The sequence below is a fragment of the Ovis canadensis genome, chromosome X, assembly GCF_042477335.2.
Source record: "Ovis canadensis isolate MfBH-ARS-UI-01 breed Bighorn chromosome X, ARS-UI_OviCan_v2, whole genome shotgun sequence".
Taxonomy (NCBI): domain Eukaryota; kingdom Metazoa; phylum Chordata; class Mammalia; order Artiodactyla; family Bovidae; genus Ovis; species Ovis canadensis.
The window spans coordinates 58,042,989-58,063,610 of record NC_091727.1 but is presented as its reverse complement, the minus strand read 5'-3'; the positions used below and the strand labels follow the sequence as shown (position 1 = coordinate 58,063,610).

Below are 20,622 nucleotides of genomic sequence, written 5' to 3'. Positions count from 1 at the left end.
AAAGTTTCTGTTTCCTTGTCAATTTTCTGTTTAGTTGATCTACCCATAGGTGAGAGTGAGGTATTAAAGTCTCCCACTATTATTGTGTTATTGTTAATTTCCCCTTTCATACTTGTTAGCATTTGCCTTAAATATTGCAGTGTTCCTATGTTGGGGGCATATATATTTATAACTGCTATATCTTCTTCTTGGATTGATCCTTTGATCATTATGTAGTGTCCTTCTTTGTCTCTTTTCACAGCCTTTGTTTTAAAGTCTATTTTATCTGATATAAGTATTGCTACTCCTGCTTTCTTTTGGTCTCTATTTGCATGGAATATCTTTTTCCAGCCCTTCACTTTCAGTGAAGTGTTTCTATTGAAAGATCAGCTGTTATCCTTATGGGAATCACCTTGTGTGTTATTTGTTGTTTTTCCCTTGTTGCTTTTAATATTTGTTCTTTGTGTTTGATCTTTGTTAATTTGATTAATACGTGTCTTGGGGTGTTTTGCCTTGGGTTTATCCTGTTTGGGACTCCCTGGGTTTCTTGGCCCTTTGTGATTATTTCCTTCCCCATTTTAGGGAAGTTTTCAACTATTATCTCCTCAAGTATTTTCTCATGGTCTTTCTTTTTGTCTTCTTCTTCTGGGACTCCTATGACTCCAATGTTGGGATGTTTAATATTGTCCTGGAGGTCTCTGAGATTGTCCTCATTTCTTTTAATTCGTTTTTCTGATTCATTTGTTTCTACCATTCTATCTTCTACTTCACTAATCCTATCTTCTGCCTCCATTATTCTACTATTTGTTGCCTCCAGAGTGTTTTTGATCTCATTTATTGCATTATTCATTATATATTGACTCTTTTTTATTACTTCTAGGTTCTTGTTAAACCTTTCTTGCATCTTCTCAATCCTTGTCTCCAAGCTATTTATCTGTGATTCAATTTTGATTTCAAGATTTTGGATCATTTTCACTATCATTATTTGGAATTCTTTATCAGGTAGATTCCCTATCTCTTCTTCTTTTGTTTCATTTGGTGGGCATTTATCCTGTTCCTTTACCTGCTGGGTATTCCTCTGTCTCTTCATCTTGTTTATATTGCTGAGTTTGGGATGGCCTTTCTGTATTCTGGCAGTTTGTGGAGTTCTCTTTATTGTGGAGTTTCCTCGCTGTGAGTGGGGTTGTAATTCACTCATACTAGTGCTCTTCATTTCTTTTCAACAGAGCAAAATCCCACATCCCTCTGCCTGAAAACTGAAACCTTTCAATCACAGACACCATATGATCTCTGGGACTTTCCTCCCCTCCCCTCCTTTGCCTCAAAACAGCCCCCCTCAATAATACTATACATTCACTTCACTACTTCCCCAACAAGTGTCTGATATCTTTCCTTCAAAATAAGCCAAACCAGGCAAGCTACTAACAACAGTAACCAACCTCCCTCAAAGACTCAATGCTACTTTGATCATAACAGAAAACATGTCATCCCTAATCACTACTTCTCTCAGAGACCTCCAACTTCCTGTTCTCATCTGATTTCCCCACCCTCATGTCCTTGCTCAGGGACAGATAAGCCAAGGATGGAGAAAAGTAGAACCTTAATACAGGTGACTAACTGAGTGTGGACTTCCTTCAACACTTTCTCGCCTGACAGAACCTTTGGCCTTGTGACTGGAGAGACCCAGGCTGTGTTCCTTCTAGATAAGCACCATGAACAGAGGCAGCTTCTACAAAACCCCCAGGGAAGATAGGAAGAAATTAGAGAAGAAATCCAAAGTGAGTTGATCTGGAGAGGGCAGAGGAATGGCCCAGGGGACAATGTATGGTGACTAGATATCTGGGCATTGGGGGTTGGGGGAGGGTCAGAGGCACTGGGGACAAGGAGCAGCATGTCAGGGGGAGATCCAGAGCTTCTGACCCTCGTTTTGTCCTTGCCTGGTATCCTTGGGTACAAGATCTGTGATCTTGCACTGGATTGGATGGTTCTCAATCTATTCTGGAAGGTGAGAGAAGAGCATGCCACCAGCATTAAGCACCTACTACATGCCAGACGAGAGCCTAGGCAATGTTACCCATTTTCTCTGTTAGCCATGACTAGAGAGGGATTATTAGCTCCACTTTATAGATCTAACATGGAGGCCCTGCAGCCAAGGGAGACTTCCTGGCTGAAAGTCAGACATGTTTGGCTGAGTCATTGCTGGGATTTATTTTTCTTTCTTTTTTAGAGTTTCAAGAATATTTCCAAATACTTCTCTAAGAAAGAGTGGGCACGTCTGGGATACTCGGAGAAAGTCACCTATGTGAATCTGAAGAGAAACTATGAAACCATGACTAGACTAGGTAATAGGAAGTTCTGGGTCCAGAAAAGGCTGGGAATAAATGACGATTCCTCGTTGCAAGCCATAGTTTATTTTTCTTAGGCTATGCCAAATGTCCCACATTTGTCCTTTTCTGTGTGAAGAAACCCCAGGGCAGGTTTCAAGCCTTCTGCTCTCTTAAGTCCTGTGCAGGGCTGTGGACTGAGAGTGGCCACAGAGATGCTCAGACCTGGATTCTATGCATTTCTCTCTCACTGCCTGTGGTTCAGATTCCCCCTGCCCAGCTGAGGAGCTTTACTGTTGGTGCTGTGTCCTAGCATTTCCCCCTCCTTTCAGGTTGTCTGTTAAGAAACAAATATTTTGCATCATTCTAGGTCTCAAGTGTACCCTACCAGCTTTCATGTGTCCTAAAAATGGAGCCACAGAATCCAAGCGTTGTGATTCTAAAATTAAGAACCCCAGGGAAAAGGGTAAGTGACAGGAAATGAGTCTCCTGAAGCCCATTTATGCTGGGTTCCAGATGGAGAAAGATTCTCAGGACTTTGTTCCCTCAAAAGCATCATGGTTAAGTGAAAAAAAATTGAATGCAGAAGGTTAAGCACAGTCAGAGGCCATTCATATGTAATCCTAAAACATGCCAAACAAGAATATATATATATATATATATATATATATATATATATATTTATATGGATAGAAAATATTTGGTAAATGTATAAAAACATGAATGAGAATAAAACCCATCAAACTCTGGAGTGAAGAAGTAGAAAAGGAAGGAGGGTAGGGATCAGTGAGGGCCACACAGATGGCTTCAGCTGTGACTTGTTCATAGTGTTTTGTTATATTTTGAATAAAGAGTTCAGAGCGATCTGAAGTAGTTGTGAGATAATGTTGAAATCCAACTAGACCCAAGGGTAGATGCACATTTCAGATATAATTGTCCATAATTTTGTGCATGTTTGAAACATTTCTTTTTTAAAGGAGTTAGTTCTTGCTAAGCACCATTAATGAATCACAGGACAATTAAGGAAAACTTAAAGTGTAAATCCAAAAAAAGAAATGAAGTGTAAATCCACCCAAAACTTCCAAAATAATAGTGCATAGGTATTGGATAACTATCTTAAGAAAGTGATTAACATATTATGTAATGACATATGGCTGTTTGCTTGTGTTTTATCAAAACCAAATAATTGTTTCACTCCTAATCGAACCTGCTTCTATGTGTTGAGTTTGGAAGAGAGTTTAAGAGAGTAATCTTCCACACATTAACCTTTCCTACTGGTCAATGAGCAGAGGCAATGTAAGGTTTAAAAAAGTGACAGATTCTAGAAATCTTTGTGCATCTGAGCAGTGTATGTACTCACTTAAAAAGGGGATGGGATGTGTTCATTTGCTCTTTTGCTCTGAAAGCACAGTTGTGAGAAGACAGGGTGAGAATGCTCAAAATGTCTCCAGTAACCCTTTGTTTGACTCTCTAGTTTAACAGGCCAGATTCCGCAAGCTCCCAAAATTACTATAAGAGGGCTAAAAAGCCAGTACTTGAGTACCTACAAACTTTTTGATATTAAAGAGGTATCTTTATACTGGAAACATTCCATAACCACTGGAGTAAATCATCCATGGTTCATTTCACACTTAACAGTTTCATTAAGGTGTAACTGACATACTGTGAAATTCACCATTTTAAGTATAGAGTGATTTTTGGCTAAAGACCAATCAATTTACTTCTTTGGGGAAAAAAGTAAGAAATACATAATAGGATAGGATAAGGCAGTGATGGGGTTTAGTTTGCATTTTATAAACCATCAGAAGAAAAATTCTGAATTGATGCTGCAAATAAATACCAAAATCGTTGTTATTCAGAGGCTAGTCTCAGAGTAACTCTTTGATAATGAGTGGACTTGTCACCCTCTGCTGCAGAAATTCCTGATACTACAAGAGTCTCTGCAGTTTGAGAATATTTACCAACAACAAAAATAAATTTCTGACTTGTCACCTCCTTTTAGATGAACCTGCTGAAGGGACTTCCAACATGCAAGGGAGAAAACGCCAGAAGGTGAGTGCCGCCCAAATCCGAAGGGCCAGAGACTGTTTATGTCTCTGGAGATGTGAATATTGGGATAACAGTAGGAAAGTAGCCTGGCCCACACTGCCTCCCTTTCCTGATCTCTTTATCACAATTCCTGAGGTAGTTCAGTTCACTCACTCAGTCGTGTCCGACTCTTTGCGACCCCATGAATCGCAGCACACCAGGCCTCCATGTCCATTGCCATCTCTGGGAGTTCACTCAAACTCACGTCCATTGAGTTGATGATGCAATCCAGCCATCTCATCCTCTGTCGTCCCCTTCTCCTCCTGCCCCCAATCCCTCCCAGTATCAGTATTTTCCAATGAGTCAGCTCTTCGCAGGAGGTGGCCAAAGTACTGGAGTTTCAGCTTTAGCATCATTCCTTCCAAAGAACATCCAGGGCTGATCTCTTTAGAATGGACTGGTTGGATCTCCTCGCATTCCAAGGGACTCCCAAGAGTTTTCTCCAACACCACAGTTCAAAAGCATCAATTCTTTGGTGCTCAGCTTTCTTCACAGTCCAACTCTCACATCCATACACGACCACAGGAAAAACCATACCCTTGACTAGACGGACCCTTCTTGGCAAAGTAATTTCTCTGCTTTTCAATATGCTATCTAGGTTGGCCATAACTTTCCTTCCAAATAGTAAGCGTCTTTTAATTTTGTGGCTGCAGTCCTGATGTAGTACCAAGAGCTAAATAATGATTAACAACAATTGTGATAGCTGTTACTTCCTTGATTTCTTAGTGATGACAGATACTATTTTAGGCAGTTCACATGGATTAGTGTATTTAGCCCTTAAAACCTCTCTGATGTTCCTGCTATTATTATCCCCAAATAATAATGAGGTTAGTATTAGTATTATTAAATACTACTACTCATAATAATGCAGATACTGTGGTACAGAGATGTTAAATAATCTGCTTGAGACCACAGTGGCTGTTCTTTTCTCCAGAGGATCTTACTGACCCAGGGATCAAACATGGGTCTCCTGCATTGCAGGCAGATTCTTTACCATCTGAGCCACCAGGGAAGCCCAGCAGTGGCAGTGGTAGTAGTCTAATCCAAAGCCCCAAACCATTTCCAAATTTGTAGGCTGTTTCACGTTTCTGAAGCTCAGGCGTTTCCCCTAAATTTTGCAGATGCTGCTGACACTTCTGTTTAGACACCCACTCTCACAACAGGGCCCCTTTCGTGTTGCTTGAGAATCACTTGAACTGTCAGCCCCTCTCTTCTGTGAGCTCCTTAGGGACCTTGTCTGCCGCTGAGGCATCCCTGAAGCCCCAGTTCCAGCCCAGAAAGACTGTTAGATGTTTATTGAATGAGTTCTTCTGCAATTGCAGATTAAACTGTAGTTTAGAGGGTAAAGGGATCTGGTGGTTCGGCTACCAGTACCAGTGTGGACACGGTTGAAGAGAGAATTCAAAGAGGGATCATAAAAGTGTTTGTTTTTATTATTATCACATTTAAACTGCATTTATAGCCTTAGAAAGTTCTTTTACTTAGCTTGTTTTACAGTTCACAGTTTTATAAACAAGAGCTGAATGAAGGTTAGCTTTAAGATCGGTGGTCAGTGACACACCTTGACACAAGTAGAATTGGTACAGGAGCCACCTCACCTAATTCCACATGAAATGTTCTTGCCGAGGTAGGACAGGATGTCACATCTGGCACCACTTTCTTGGCTGTCTGCGTGAATTTATGTGAACCATTCTCTCTTCTCCTTTCCCTGTATTCATCTCTCCCACACCATTTGCCAGCAGTGTTTTGTCCCCTCTGCACATCATTCCATTTGCTCTCCCTGCAGCTGTCAACTAGCTTATCTTCAATCCCTTAGATTTTATAGAAGCCCCTCCTCATTTTCACAGACCTCATGGATTGTTAGAATACTCTACTTTCCAAATCTTCCGTGTACCACACTCCTGCTCACTTGGAGATTTCTCTTGGTGAGGGTGTCAGTCTGGAAAAAGCATGAAAACAAGCGTTCTAATCGTGGAAACACCCTTCATTTAGACCATTCCATTTCCTTCTAACTTCCTAGATTCTTTGTAATTGAGGTACAGGTAATATAATGATCCCCCAGACTTGTTGAGAACGTTAATTAAGGTACTGCACAAGAAAACACTTTGTAAGCTCTAAAAGCACTTGAGAAATGGATACTGATTGTATGTGACTTTCACGTTAAGAAGGTGATGTCCAAGAAGCCTGTAAAGGGAAAAAAACGTTCAAAGATAGTACCAGGAACATCAGGCCCAGAGCAGGTTCAGAGACAGCTGCGCTCCCAGACAAAAGCAAGTATCTCTGCTCAGGAGAGTAAGAAAACATCAGGTAAGAGAAACAACTTTTCTTACTTGTTTGGGAACAAGTCCTCTGTCTTCCCTGGCCATGTTCAAGTGAATGGGTTAGTCATGGGAGATGGATCCTGGACAGGCCTAGGGCCAGGCTGGGCTGAGAGCTTGCTCAGCCCCAGCTGAAACATTTGAGTTGACTTCCAGGGTCCTCACTGCTGGGGCCTGGGTTGATCCCTGATCAAGGAACTAAGATCCCACAAACCAGTTGGCGTGGCCACAGTTTTTTAAAAAGCTAACTTACAGAATCACAGATCTGAGTTGTCATCGATATGAAAGCCATGTAATTGGGGGCAAGCCTTTCAAATTCTCTGAGCTCCAGATTCCTAGTCCATAAAATGGAAATAAAGAATCCAAGTTCACAGTCTGTTCAAAGGTGTTCGATTCAACGGACTTCCCTGGCAGTCCAGTGGTTAAGACTGCACCTACTCTGCATGGAGCATGGGTTCAATCCCTGGTGGGGGAACTCAGGTCATTCCATCTGTGATAACTTGGGAACACGTCTTACTCAGAGTTTTATCCCCACCCTCAGCTCAATGCCTGACAGACAGTATGCCCTTAATATATCTGCTGAGTGAAAGAAGGTCAGAATAAATGTGGTAAGTAATCTAAACTTACTTACTGGGAATCTAAACCTGACGATGAAAGGAGCCAGGGCTGAAACTCTAACTGCCGTTGGGTGTGTATTTGGTGTGTATTGGTGTGGGTTTAACCTCTCAGCCTCTTTGAGCCAGAAAGTGTGCAAAACAGACTATGTAGATGTCCTGTGGCCACATGGGAAGGGAGGAGGCATCTCCTTATCTGACAAAACAGGACCCAACACTCCCTAACCCACCCAGCCCCCATATACCATGTCTTCTGCAGGATCGAAGAGGATGGTTAATGTTTGGGCCCAGAGACTGCGAAAAAGACAACCGGTGGCCTATGAAGAGATGAGTGATTCCGAGGAAGAATCCGAGAGGAAAACGGTTGATGTTTGGGCCAAGAGACTGCAAAAAAGACAACCGGTGGCCTATGAAGAGATGAGTGATTCCGAGGAAGAATCCGAGAGAAAGACGATTGATGTTTGGGCCCAGAGATTGCAAAAAAGACAACCGGTGGCCTATGAAGAGATCAGTGATTCCGAGGGAGAATCCGAGAGGAAGATGGTTGATGTTTGGGCCCAGAGACTGCAAAAAAGACAACCGGTGGCCTATGAAGAGATGAGTGATTCCGAGGGAGAATCCGAGAGGAAGACGGTTGATGTTTGGGCCCAGAGACTGCGAAAAAGACAACCGGTGGCCTATGAAGAGATGAGTGATTCCGAGGAAGAATCCGAGAGAAAGACGATTGATGTTTGGGCCCAGAGACTGCGAAAAAGACAACCGGTGGCCTATGAAGAGATGAGTGATTCCGAGGGAGAATCCGAGAGGAAGACGGTTGATGTTTGGGCCAAGAGACTGCGAAAAAGACAACCGGTGGCCTATGAAGAGATGAGTGATTCCGAGGAAGAATCCGAGAGAAAGACGATTGATGTTTGGGCCCAGAGATTGCAAAAAAGACAACCGGTGGCCTATGAAGAGATCAGTGATTCCGAGGGAGAATCCGAGAGGAAGACGGTTGATGTTTGGGCCCAGAGACTGCGAAAAAGACAACCGGTGGCCTATGAAGAGATCAGTGATTCCGAGGGAGAATCCGAGAGAAAGGCGGTTAATGTTTGGGCCAAGAGACTGCGAAAAAGACAACCAGTGGCCTATGAAGAGATCAGTGATTCCAAGGAAGAATCCGAGAGGAAGACGGTTGATGTTTGGGCCCAGAGACTGCGAAAAAGACAACCAGTGGCCTATGAAGAGATCAGTGATTCCGAGGAAGAATCCGAGAGGAAGACGGTTGATGTTTGGGCCCAGAGACTGCAAAAAAGAGAACCAGTGGCCTATGAAGAGATCAGTGATTCCGAGGGAGAATCCGAGAGGAAGACAGTTGATGTCTGGGCCAAGAGACTGCGAAAAAGACAACCGGTGGCCCATGAAGAGATCAGTGATTCCGAGGAAGAATCCGAGAGAAAGAACGTTGATGTTTGGGCCAACAGACTGCGAAAAAGACAACGGGTGGCCTATAAAGAGATCAGTGATTCCGAGGAAGAATCTGAGAGGAAGACGGTTGATGTTTGGGCCAACAGATTGCAAAAAAGACAACCAGTGGCCTATGAAGAGATGAGTGATTCCGAGGGAGAATCCGAGAGGAAGACGGTTGATGTTTGGGCCCAGAGACTGCGAAAAAGACAATCGGTGGCCTATGAAGAGATCAGTGATTCCGAGGGAGAATCCGAGAGGAAGACGGTTGATGTTTGGGCCAAGAGACTGCGAAAAAGAAAACCGGTGGCCTATGAAGAGATCAGTGATTCCGAGGAAGAATCCGAGAGAAAGGCGGTTGATGTTTGGGCCAAGAGACTGCGAAAAAGACAACTGGTGGCCTATGAAGAGATCAGTGATTCCGAGGAAGAATCCGAGAGAAAGGCGGTTGATGTTTGGGCAAAGAGACTGCGAAAAACACAACCGGTGGCCCATGAAGAGATCAGTGATTCCGAGGAAGAATCCGAGAGAAAGAAGGTTGATGTTTGGGCCAAGAGACTGCGAAAAAGACAACAGGTGGCCTATAAAGAGATCAGTGATTCCGAGGAAGAATCCGAGAGAAAGGCGGTTAAGGTTTGGGCCAAGAGACTGCGAAAAAGACAACCGGTGGCCCATGAAGAGATCAGTGATTCCGAGGAAGAATCCGAGAGAAAGGCGGTTGATGTTTGGGCCAAGAGACTGCAAAAAAGACAACCGGTGGACTATGAAGAGATCAGTGATTCCAAGGAAGACTCCGAGAGAAAGGCAGTTGATGTTTGGGCCAAGAGACTGCGAAAAAGACAACCGGTGGCCCATGAAGAGATCAGTGATTCCGAGGAAGAATCCGAGAGGAAGGCGGTTGATGTTTGGGCCAAGAGACTGCAAAAAAGACAATCGGTGGACTATGAAGAGATCAGTGATTCCAAGGAAGAATCCGAGAGAAAGGCAGTTGATGTTTGGGCCAAGAGACTGCGAAAAAGACAATCGGTGGCCTATGAAGAGATCAGTGATTCCGAGGAAGAATCCAAGAGAATGACAGTTGATGTTTGGGCCAACAGACTGCACATAAGACAACCAGTCGCCTATGAAGAGATCAGTGATTCCGAGGAAGAATCCGAGAGAAAGGCGGTTGATGTTTGGGCCAAGAGACTGCGAAAAAGACAACTGGTGGCCTATGAAGAGATCAGTGATTCCGAGGAAGAATCCGAGAGAAAGGCGGTTGATGTTTGGGCAAAGAGACTGCGAAAAGCACAACCGGTGGCCCATGAAGAGATCAGTGATTCCGAGGAAGAATCCGAGAGAAAGAAGGTTGATGTTTGGGCCAACAGACTGCGAAAAAGACAACAGGTGGCCTATAAAGAGATCAGTGATTCCGAGGAAGAATCCGAGAGAAAGGCGGTTAATGTTTGGGCCAAGAGACTGCGAAAAAGACAACCGGTGGCCCATGAAGAGATCAGTGATTCCGAGGAAGAATCCGAGAGAAAGGCGGTTGATGTTTGGGCCAAGAGACTGCAAAAAAGACAACCGGTGGACTATGAAGAGATCAGTGATTCCAAGGAAGACTCCGAGAGAAAGGCAGTTGATGTTTGGGCCAAGAGACTGCGAAAAAGACAACCGGTGGCCCATGAAGAGATCAGTGATTCCGAGGAAGAATCCGAGAGGAAGGCGGTTGATGTTTGGGCCAAGAGACTGCAAAAAAGACAACCGGTGGACTATGAAGAGATCAGTGATTCCAAGGAAGACTCCGAGAGAAAGGCAGTTGATGTTTGGGCCAAGAGACTGCGAAAAAGACAACCGGTGGCCCATGAAGAGATCAGTGATTCCGAGGAAGAATCCGAGAGGAAGGCGGTTGATGTTTGGGCCAAGAGACTGCAAAAAAGACAATCGGTGGACTATGAAGAGATCAGTGATTCCAAGGAAGAATCCGAGAGAAAGGCAGTTGATGTTTGGGCCAAGAGACTGCGAAAAAGACAATCGGTGGCCTATGAAGAGATCAGTGATTCCGAGGAAGAATCCAAGAGAATGACAGTTGATGTTTGGGCCAACAGACTGCACATAAGACAACCAGTCGCCTATGAAGAGATCAGTGATTCCGAGGAAGAATCCGAGAGAAAGGCGGTTGATGTTTGGGTGGACAGACTGCAAAAAGGAAAACCTGTGGCCTATGAAGAGATCAGTGATTCCGAGGAAGAATCCAAGAGAATGACAGTTGATGTTTGGGCCAACAGACTGCGCATAAGACAACCAGTCGCCTATGAAGAGATCAGTGATTCCGAGGAAGAATCCGAGAGAAAGGCGGTTGATGTTTGGGTGGACAGACTGCAAAAAGGAAAACCTGTGACCTGTGAAGAGATCAGTGATCCCGAGGAAGAAGACTAACTCTGTAAGTGACCTTTCTTTCCATCCCCACATCCCCGCAAAAGGCACTGTTCTCTTATGTTAGTTGTATCCCATCTTGTCACTTGTTCCTTTCTCCCAGTCCCTTGGGGGTGCAGCTCTTAGGCTAAATGAGGATTCCCAGGGTAATTCTACTTCCTGCTCTATATATCCAGAGATCTTCCCTCCCCAGGATGCTGTGGGCTCCCAAACCCCAGGTCAGCTTCTAGCCTGTAGGCCACACCTTCCTCTAGCCGAAAACCTCACTGGACAGTTGACAGAGTCACTGCAGCCTGAACACAAGGTTGGTCTTAAGGACCAATGAGAGGTGCACATAGACCACAAGGCAGAAGGGAATCGGAGTGCACAGGGGCCATGCAGTTCAAAATGAGGAGCTGAATAGTAATTTATCAGTCAGTGGGAGCTCGTTGTCACTTATTTTCCTTCTCTTTCCTTGCCTCAGCCTCAGGGATGTGACAAGTGCCCAAGATAAGAAGCAGAACTTGGTGGCTGTTCATGAACGTGGGCATGGCTATGAATCCCTAGCACCTGAAAGAAAGAGTTCACAACAGTTAAACATGATTTTTCTTACTATGTGCCAAGCATTATTAGTTATTAAAGTTGTGTTAATGAGCAAGACATATACCTGATGTGTGTTTCTGTCTATGTATCCATGCCTCTAGGGCTTCCCAGGTGGTGCTAGTGGTAAAGAACCTGCCTGCCAATGCAGGAGGCATGAGACGCAGGTTTGATCCCTGGGTCAGGGCAATCCCCTGGAGGAGGGCATTGGCAACCCACTCCAGTATTCTTGCCTAGAAAATCTTATGAACAGAGGAGTCTGGCAGGCTATAATTCATAGGATCACACAAAGTTGGACACAACTGAAGTGACTTAGCATGCACACACATCCATGCTGCTGCCTTAAAAATAAACAAATATTGTCAGATATTCTGTGCAAAACAGCACTAACCTCCCCCTCTCCAGTTGTAACTACTGAGGGCAGTTCTGTGTGTTTTATTGCAAATGTTTTACTCTGTATTTACACACATATTCAGGGTACCAATATGAGCATCTCTCACCTGCTTTTCCCCATGAGCAGCATGTCCTGAGCAAGTCTGTCTCACTCTGTTTCCTGTTCAGCAGGTGCTCCAAACCTCCATTATTCATTCACTCAGCATCGGTCACTGACAATAAACATTTACACGTTTTTCCCAGTTGTTTGCTCTTCCCACTCTTGTGCACACAGCCCTGTGCACCTGTATCAGTGTTTCTTTAGCACATGTTCCTAGAAATGGAATTGTTGTGTCAAAGTGTTCATTCATCCAACACCTAATGAGTCTCTACTGTGTACTGAGTGCCATTCTAGGTCCTGGAGAGACTTCAGGGACGAGATGAACAACAGTCCCTGCCCACGTGGAGGTGCCAGTCTAGTGGGGGTTGTTGCTAGTTTTTATTTTGATGGATGCTGTACCTGCCCTGTACTGGAGCAGGATTTTGCAGGTGGTTGGACACCTTAGCTGTTGCTCTCTCTAAGATCTTCAGGGTCATGGGGCTGGGACAGTCCATTTGAAAGTGTGTGGGAGAAGACAGAGATGAAACTGTCAACTGGGGAACACGGAAGAATAGGGAAGAAAAGGTCCAAGGTAGGGCCCATGGTGAACAGGAATGGAAGAGTTCACTTAGCCCTGATTCAAGGGAGCAAAAGATGGAAAAGTCCACTGGACAGAGGCAGGAAATTGCCCATCTCAGGTCCAAGGGCTTGGGAGCTGGGATGGGGGTCAAGTGTTAAGAATGGGACAGTCCTCTCCCAGATGGACCACCGCAGCCCACAGAGCTGGAACAGTCAGTTCTGGGGAAGGGAAGAGAAGAGTCTATTTTAGAGCAAATCATTGTGTGTGTTGGGGGACGTTAAAGCTACTAAGGGAAATCCAAGGTGACTTGCATGGGACATGAAACACCAGCCCCAGATGGCGGCAGTGTTGCACCATTTTGACCATCCACTGCCCATTGCCTTGGCCTCCTGGCTCTCATCCAGCCTTGGAAGGTCTCCACTCCTGCTGAAGCTACCATCTCCCCTACCCCTGCCTTCATCCCACCTCTGGACCAGTCCCCCTCACCCCAACAGATTCGGATCAAAGATGGGAGAAACCATTAATCAGCAGAGGATGGGCTCCTGGACTCTGACTGGTCCCTGTAACTCCAGGTTGGAGCCATGGTTGCTGGGCCAGATTTGGGTCTACCCTCTCCTACAAACACTCTATGACAGCTTCAGGGTCACAGGATTGCTGTCCACACGGCAGCCCTGGGGCTAGGCCTGGGTCTGGTCTCCTAAAGACCTTGGGGGTGGGGGACCCTGCATAAAAGGAGCTTGTCCTAGGAGACTGAGGAGCTCTAGACCCGAGAGGTGGCACAGACCATGACAGACAGACGGGAAAGGAGGCATGGCTGGGGGTATGGACAGATGTGGACACCCGCATAAACCCTCTCTGACCAGCATGTTCTGAGACACACTCTTCCTCACAGGGATGACCCTCCCTGCAGTGGCTGCATGGCGAGGGCCTCCCGGTTTACCTGAGTCCCCACCTACTCCTCCAAGAATAACAATGTCTTGTCATTCAAGGTCATACCTTTGTGTGAGACAAGTCCCAGGCCCAGGAGTCTGCATCCCAGGCCAGGAACAATGTCTGCAAGAAGGAAAGAGGTGTGGTCCCTTGGGGTCTCCCCCTGTCAGCCCACCTTCCATACTAACCACAGGAAGTACCATTAACCTTCATCTTACCGCTTGCAAAGTGCCTGGGGTGATACTAAGCATCTTGTATGGATTTTCCCACTTATCTCCACAATCAACCTCTGTGCACAGATAGACACTATCATCATTATGATACTGTAAATGTTACATATAGCTAGAGAGAGGTAATGAGAGACAGAGACACCAACAGACCTCCCGCTTCATGCAGCTGGCACATGCAGGGAGAGCTGAGCTTGGAACTCACTGTGACTTCAGAGACACTAAGGAAGATAGGTACATATTTGGGGGGTGGAGAGACTTGAATGAGCGCTGAGTTCTGCCTCAAATCTAGGGTAGAGGATGTGGACAAGGAACCCTAGAGACAGAGCATGCCCAGAGGGAGAGGCAGACCTGGTGCTAGTGGGGGCAGGTAGGACAGAGATACACAGGGCGGGTGGAAGAGGGTCTGGCAGGGAGGCAAGGGAGACCCAGGGCCAAGTGTGGGTTATCACAGCCTCGGGGGGTCAGCACACACACTGTCAGCACACCCTTCCTGATGCTGCAGGGAGACGTGGGTGCTGCCCAGGTCAGTGAGGTCACTCTACCTGTGCCTCAGGCAAACTTGCTAGCTTTTATTTTGACAAATGCTGTACCCCAGCCCCCAGTCCTGGAGCAGGATTCTGCAGGTGGTTGGATACCTTGGCCTTTGCTGTAAGAAGAAATAAATTCTATTTTACCCTAGTTTCATTCTTCATTACTCAAATTTAATAATCTGCTAATGAACATCGTGTACCTTATTGTCCATGCAAATACAGAAGAGGACATCCACAAGAGATACAGAAAGATTTGGTTTTCCTTTCTCCTGAAGAAGATTGGATGAACCAGCTGAATTTCCCAGCAGAGGAGACAGGTGCAGGGAAGGGTAGCTTGAAAGCACTCTGGAGTCATGACGAGCATTTCCCCTTAGGTTCCCTGGGTAGATACAGCTCCTTCCCTCCTTCCTTTGCCTCCTTCTCTTCCTCCTCCCCACTCCTCCTCCATCTGACAAATCACATTTTTGAGATGCAGGGAGACTATGGTTTTGCCTGATGCCAGAAGTCAGCCAGTATGTGGCCCCAAGTGCACCCCGAATCAAGCCTGGGGTCCAGTGTGGATGCATGTGCTCTTCTGATGAGCGTCCATAATGACTTTCTTTCTTTCTTGTTTTAACTTCGGGGCTTTCTTGTTTCTCTTTCAGTAAGTTTTAAGATTCCTTATAAAGCAAAATTCTGGGAATTCCCTGGCAGTCCAGTGGTTAGGACTCTGTGCTTTCACTGCCAAGGTCCTGAGTTCAATCCCTGTTCCGGGGACTAAGATCCCACAAGTCACAGAGTGGGCAAAAACAATGAACCCTATTCCTAGTAAAGAATCGGGAAAATGCAAGGACGTGTGTACATCGATCACAAGAAAACAGTTCTGAGCTTTATTCACAAAGACCCAAAGTAAAGAACACATTTTACAAGTGACTCTAAAGCACAGACTTCACAGAACAATACTGACCCTTATATATGTGATATTCACCAATATTTTCTGTTCTGTTTGTGATGTGCTATGTTGTTTCATTCTAATTCGTTTAAAATGCACAATTCTTTTCAGAATCCTTAAAATATTCTATTGGCCGTGAATCGCAACCTGCAGTTTGGAAAGTCCTTCTGCAGGATCCCAGTGTGTGTCCAACAGGTGACTTGCTGCTTTGAGTTCTGCAGGGAAGGTTCAAGGAAACCTCATGATGCCCCTCTGAGCCAGGGTCCCCTGGAAGGTGTAACCTAGAGGCTTCCTGCTCCCAGGCTTGGCCCAGGCTTGACCTGGGTAGGGGTGGGCCATCCCAGATGTCTGGGGAAAACACGCTTATGTCTCTTTTTCACTCTCACGCTACTACCACACTCACAACACTTCTGGGATGTGTGGGTTTTTCCCTCACACCAAAGAAATTCTCGGCGTCATCGGCTGGGTGTCCTACAATCCCATTCAATCTTGACACTAACAGGAGTTTGTGCAGACAAGTTAAGAGCTCAGTCCCGCAAGACTGTCCCTTCCACCTCAGATGCCAGTTCATAGTCCCAGGTTGTCACCTGTACTTCTGACCAGCCAGCTATAAACCAGAGGTTCCCATGACCCCCTTCTCCAATTCAGTCATTTGCTAGAATAGGTCACAGAACTCAGGGAAGCACTTACCTACATTTACTGGTTGATTATATAATAAAGGACAAGATAAAGGATACAGATGAACAGCCAGAAGTAGAGAAACCTGGGGTAAGTTCTGGAAGGATTCAGGGCACAACAGCTTGTGTTTCTGCAGCATTTGGGGTGCCCACTCTCTCAGCATGGATGTGTTCACCCACACGGAAGCTCCCGGAACTCCACGCTAATGGGATTTTATGGAGGCTTCCTCATGTAAGCATGATCAAATATTAACTCATTTTCCAGCTCTCTCCCTTCTCTGGAGGATGGGGGTTGGGGCTGAAAACGCCAAGCTTCTAATCATAGCTTGGTCTTTCTGGTGACAAGGACCCTACTCAGAGTTGCCTCATTAGAACAAAAGATGCTGTTAGTGCTCTTATCACATAGGAAATTACCCTGGTTTTGGAGCTCTGTCCCAGGAACCAAGGGCAGAGGCCAATATAAATTTTTTCTATTTCACCACAGATGGAGAGAGATGCCAGCTCAGGCTCTCTCTTTTTGGTGGAGAGAGATGCCAGCTCAGGCTCTCTCTTTTTGGTGGAGAGAGATGCCAGCTCAGGGTAGATTGGGTTATAAACAAATGAGAATCAGAGTTTATTTCTCACTGATGCTGCACGCCCACCGCAGGTAGACTGGGGCTCCTCTGCACATTATCAACACGCTCATGCTAGATCTCGAGGACACAGAGTAGCCCCGTGGGTGGCCCAGCAGAGAGAAAAGAGAACCGGCTCATCAAATGGCCAATGGCCAACTCTGACCCTCAAAGGGGTGAAAGTGTGCAGTCCTAAGGAAGCATAGGATATTTGTGAGCATTCTAAAGTCAACTACAAGGAGGGTATGGCATCATAAAAGAGAGTATGGTGCAGGAGAACTGCCTAACCCAGTGGTTCTCAATGGGAGAGGGCAGGTGTGGATCTTGTCCCCCTAGGGGACACTCAACAATGTCTGGAAACATTTTTGGCTGTCATGACTTGACAGGGGGATAGGCTACTGGCATCTAGTGGATAGAGATCAAGGATGCTGCTAAACAACTTATAATGCAGAGAACAGTGCACCCCCCCCCCAAGGAAAAGAATCCAACCCCTCCCAAATGTCAAAGGTGCCAAGGCTGAAACCCTTAGCTAAAGGAATGTTGTTTAAATGGAGAGATTTCAGGCATTAGACAGAAGCAATCTCTCAGCGAGGGTAGGCAAATAGTACAATCTTTCTCACTCAACTTATCGCGAGGCTCCTACTAAGCCTTGACTGTCTACAAAACTCTATAAGAAAGGCTGACAGGGTGAGAGATGGGTTCCTGTCATCCTCTTAAGGGAGAAAGTTGATGATGAATGAGTCTTCTTGTTCCCACTGCTCTGAGGGCCACCTCAGCTTAATGTCAAGGGTATTTGTGTGTGGTTCTGTTTCTCAGCTTTCTTTTCTGTCCCACGATCCATCTGCTAATCCCTGTGCCAGCACCATCCCATGTCAGGGACAGTAGCTCCACAATAGGACTGACTGTTGAGAAGGCAAGTCCTTCCTCTTTGTACTTCTTTAGGTCCTTTGAACTCCCGGTACATTTTAGAATCTACTGGTCAAGTTCCACGACTGGAAAAAAGGGGCCCCTGTTGGGATTTTGACTGGAATTTCAGTTAATTCATAGATCAATTTGGGGGTTAATGACATCTTTATGTAGTGGAGCCTTCCTATCCGAGAACCTGGGCTCTGTCTTCCTTTTTAAGGTCTTTCTTAAGTCTTCTATAAAGTTTTCTAATTTATTGTATCCACATTTTGTCCATTTTTGTTGGCTTTATTTTCTATTATAGTCTCTCTCAAAAGAGCCTACATGGTTGGTAGGGGGCCTGAGACTCAGGGGAGTGGCCAGACCCTGCTATCCAGCTCACATCTGAAGGAACTGCGAAAGGGGACAGATTACTCTTCCATTAGAGACAGAGGGCTTGGGGTGCACTGCTAGGGGCAGACACCGTTTGCATTGAAAATCAGCCAACCAACTACACTGTAGAAGAAATTATATGGGAACCATGGTAAACATTTTTACTTTCGATGAAACAGTAGACTTTAGAAATCAGGAAGGTACTGGATGGGGGACAAAGGCAGAGAGGAGACTGGGAGGCACTGAGAAAACTATACTGTCTTCATAATATTGCTTTGGATTGAGTCCAGTTCACTTGATTCTCTTGGTTTAGTGAATTGATTTATTCTCCTTTAGGGAGACACATGTTCTTGTAGGAACAGTTTTTGAACCCTTGGCATAGGATAATGTTGCTTTGAACAATGTTTTATGTGTTTTACAGTTTTATCTGCATGTGGTATTCACAAAATGCATGGATTGAGGTATCACCCATTCAGACTCTCCACAAGTGGGTAGGACACCTGACGATCCTGTTCACCTTGGGATGGTTGGCCATGGAGCACACAGACTGGAAGTGATCCCCTCTCTACAAATGTGTTTCTCTCTTTCATTATTACTGTGGAGGCTGAAGGTGCCTCAGGCTCTAATTTGCTTCCTTCTCAGAATTCCCCACACCTAAACTCAGGCCCTTTCCAGGTAGCAAGTAGGGAGTTCACCATCATTAGAAGTCAGTAGAGTGCTGTCTACCCATGTAAGGGTGTTGATGACCCAACTAGCCCTGTAGTTCTGGGGGGAGTTCTTGCTCTTTCTATGTATTTACCCTCCACCTGGGGTTTCTCTGGATATACTCTTACTTTCTTAGTTGCTTCCACCTGCTCCTTTGGGCTTCTGGTTCTCTTCACCCTTGTAAACCTTATCTGTACTGCTTTCCCTTTTTAGAAATCGTTCACAATTCCTGGTTCCTGGATGGCACCCTTTCTTCTTTTCCAGGAATTAATGAAACCTTTCCATCATATCAGTGGTGCAGTGGGGAGATAGACAAGTTTGTTCAGACAGCCATCTTCAGTCTTTAAGGGTGTTTTTTAAAGTTCCTAGGGAAAAAATTGTTTTCCTTTTATTATATTGTGTTCAGAGAATGTCCCTTGGATTCTACATTTTGCCAGGGGTGATGGCAGTGGTGGTAGAATGTATCAAGATTGCATCTGTGGCCTGTTATGAGTATTATGGGCTTCCCAAGTGGCACTCACGGTAAACAGCCTGCCTGCCATGCAAGAGACATAAAAGACTCGGGTTGGATCCCTGAGCCAGGAAGATCCCCTGGAGGAGGGCATGCAACCCACTCCAGTATTCTTGCCTGGAGAATCCCATGGACAGAGGAGCCTGGTGGGCTACCATGCATGGGGTCACAAAGAGTCGGACACGACTGAAGCGACTTAGCATGCATGGATGCATGGGTATTATAAGAAAGTTGGGCAGATTTTTCACTTTCTTTAACAAGCAATTCTTAGAGTTTCATCTGCAGAGAAGGCAATGGCACCCCACTCCAGCACTCTTGCCTGGAAAATCCCATGGATGGAGGAGCCTCGTAGGCTGCAGTCCATGGGGTCGCTAAGAGTCGGACACGACTGAGCAACTTCACTTTCACTTTTCACTTTCATGCATTGGAGAAGGAAATGGCAACCCACTCCAGTGTTCTTGCCTGGAGAATCCCAGGGATGGGGGAGCCTGGTGGGCTTCCATCTATGGGGTCACACAGAGTCAGACACGACTGAAGTGACTTAGCAGCAGCAGCAGCAGCAGAGTTTCACCTGAGCGGCAAAAGTGATTGATACCAGTCAATCTGTGAGGTGTTGGAGTGGAGTCAGTTCAGTTCAGTCACTCAGTCATGTCCGACTCGTTGTGACCCCATGGATTGCAGCACACCAGGCCTCCCTGCCCATCACCAACTCCCAGAACTTGCTCAAACTCATATCCATCGAGTCAGTGATGCCATCCAACCATCTCATCCTCTGGCGTCCTCTTCTCTTCCTGCCTCCAATCTTTCCCAGCATCAGGGTCTTCTCCAAGGACTCAGCTCTTCGAATCAGGTGGCCTAAGTATTGGAGTTTCAGCTTCAGCATCAGTCCTTCCAATGAACATTTAGGACTGATTTCCTTTAGGTTTGATCTCCTTGTAGTCCAAGGGACTGTCAAGACTCTTCTCCCACACCACAGTTCAAAAGCATCAATTCTTCAGAGCTCAGCTTTCTTTATAGTCCAACTCTCACATCCGTACATGACCACTGGAAAAACCATAGCCTTGACTAGATGGACCTTTGTTGGCAAAGTAATGTCTCTGCTTTCTAATATGTTGTCTAGGTTGGCCATAGCTTTCCTTCCAAGGAGTAAGCGTCTTTTAATTTCATGCCTGCAGTCACCATCTGCAGTGATTTTGTAGACCCCCAAAAAACAAATTCAGCCACTGTTTCCACTGTTTCCCCATTTTGCCATGAAGTGATGGGACCAGATGCCATGATCTTCGTTTTCTGAATGTTGAGCTTTAACCCAACATTTTCACTCTCCTCTTTCACTTTCATCAAAAGGCTCTTTAGTTCTTCACTTTCTCCCAGAAGGGTGATGTTATCTGCATATTTGAGGTTCTT

The 20,622-nt window shown here is 45.5% G+C and overlaps 2 protein-coding genes across 2 annotated transcripts in view; one reads left to right on the top strand and one right to left on the bottom strand.

Annotated features, from left to right (window-relative positions):
* The first annotated feature begins 1,669 nt into the window (after positions 1-1,669).
* LOC138930726 (trichohyalin-like) lies at positions 1,670-11,823 on the top strand. Its single transcript, XM_070291189.1, has 7 exons — positions 1,670-1,757; positions 2,207-2,321; positions 2,674-2,769; positions 4,306-4,355; positions 6,560-6,698; positions 8,480-11,191; positions 11,648-11,823. Exons 1-6 carry the CDS (start codon positions 1,692-1,694, stop codon positions 11,185-11,187), a joined length of 3,174 nt encoding a protein of 1,057 aa, XP_070147290.1. The 5' UTR covers positions 1,670-1,691; the 3' UTR covers positions 11,188-11,191; positions 11,648-11,823.
* Positions 11,650-20,622, bottom strand: part of ZNF630 (zinc finger protein 630) — a 29,634-nt gene continuing 20,661 nt past the window's right edge. Inside the window, 1 exon segment of the mRNA XM_070291188.1 lies at positions 11,650-11,733. Within this exon segment, the coding sequence (XP_070147289.1) occupies positions 11,650-11,733 (84 nt within the window).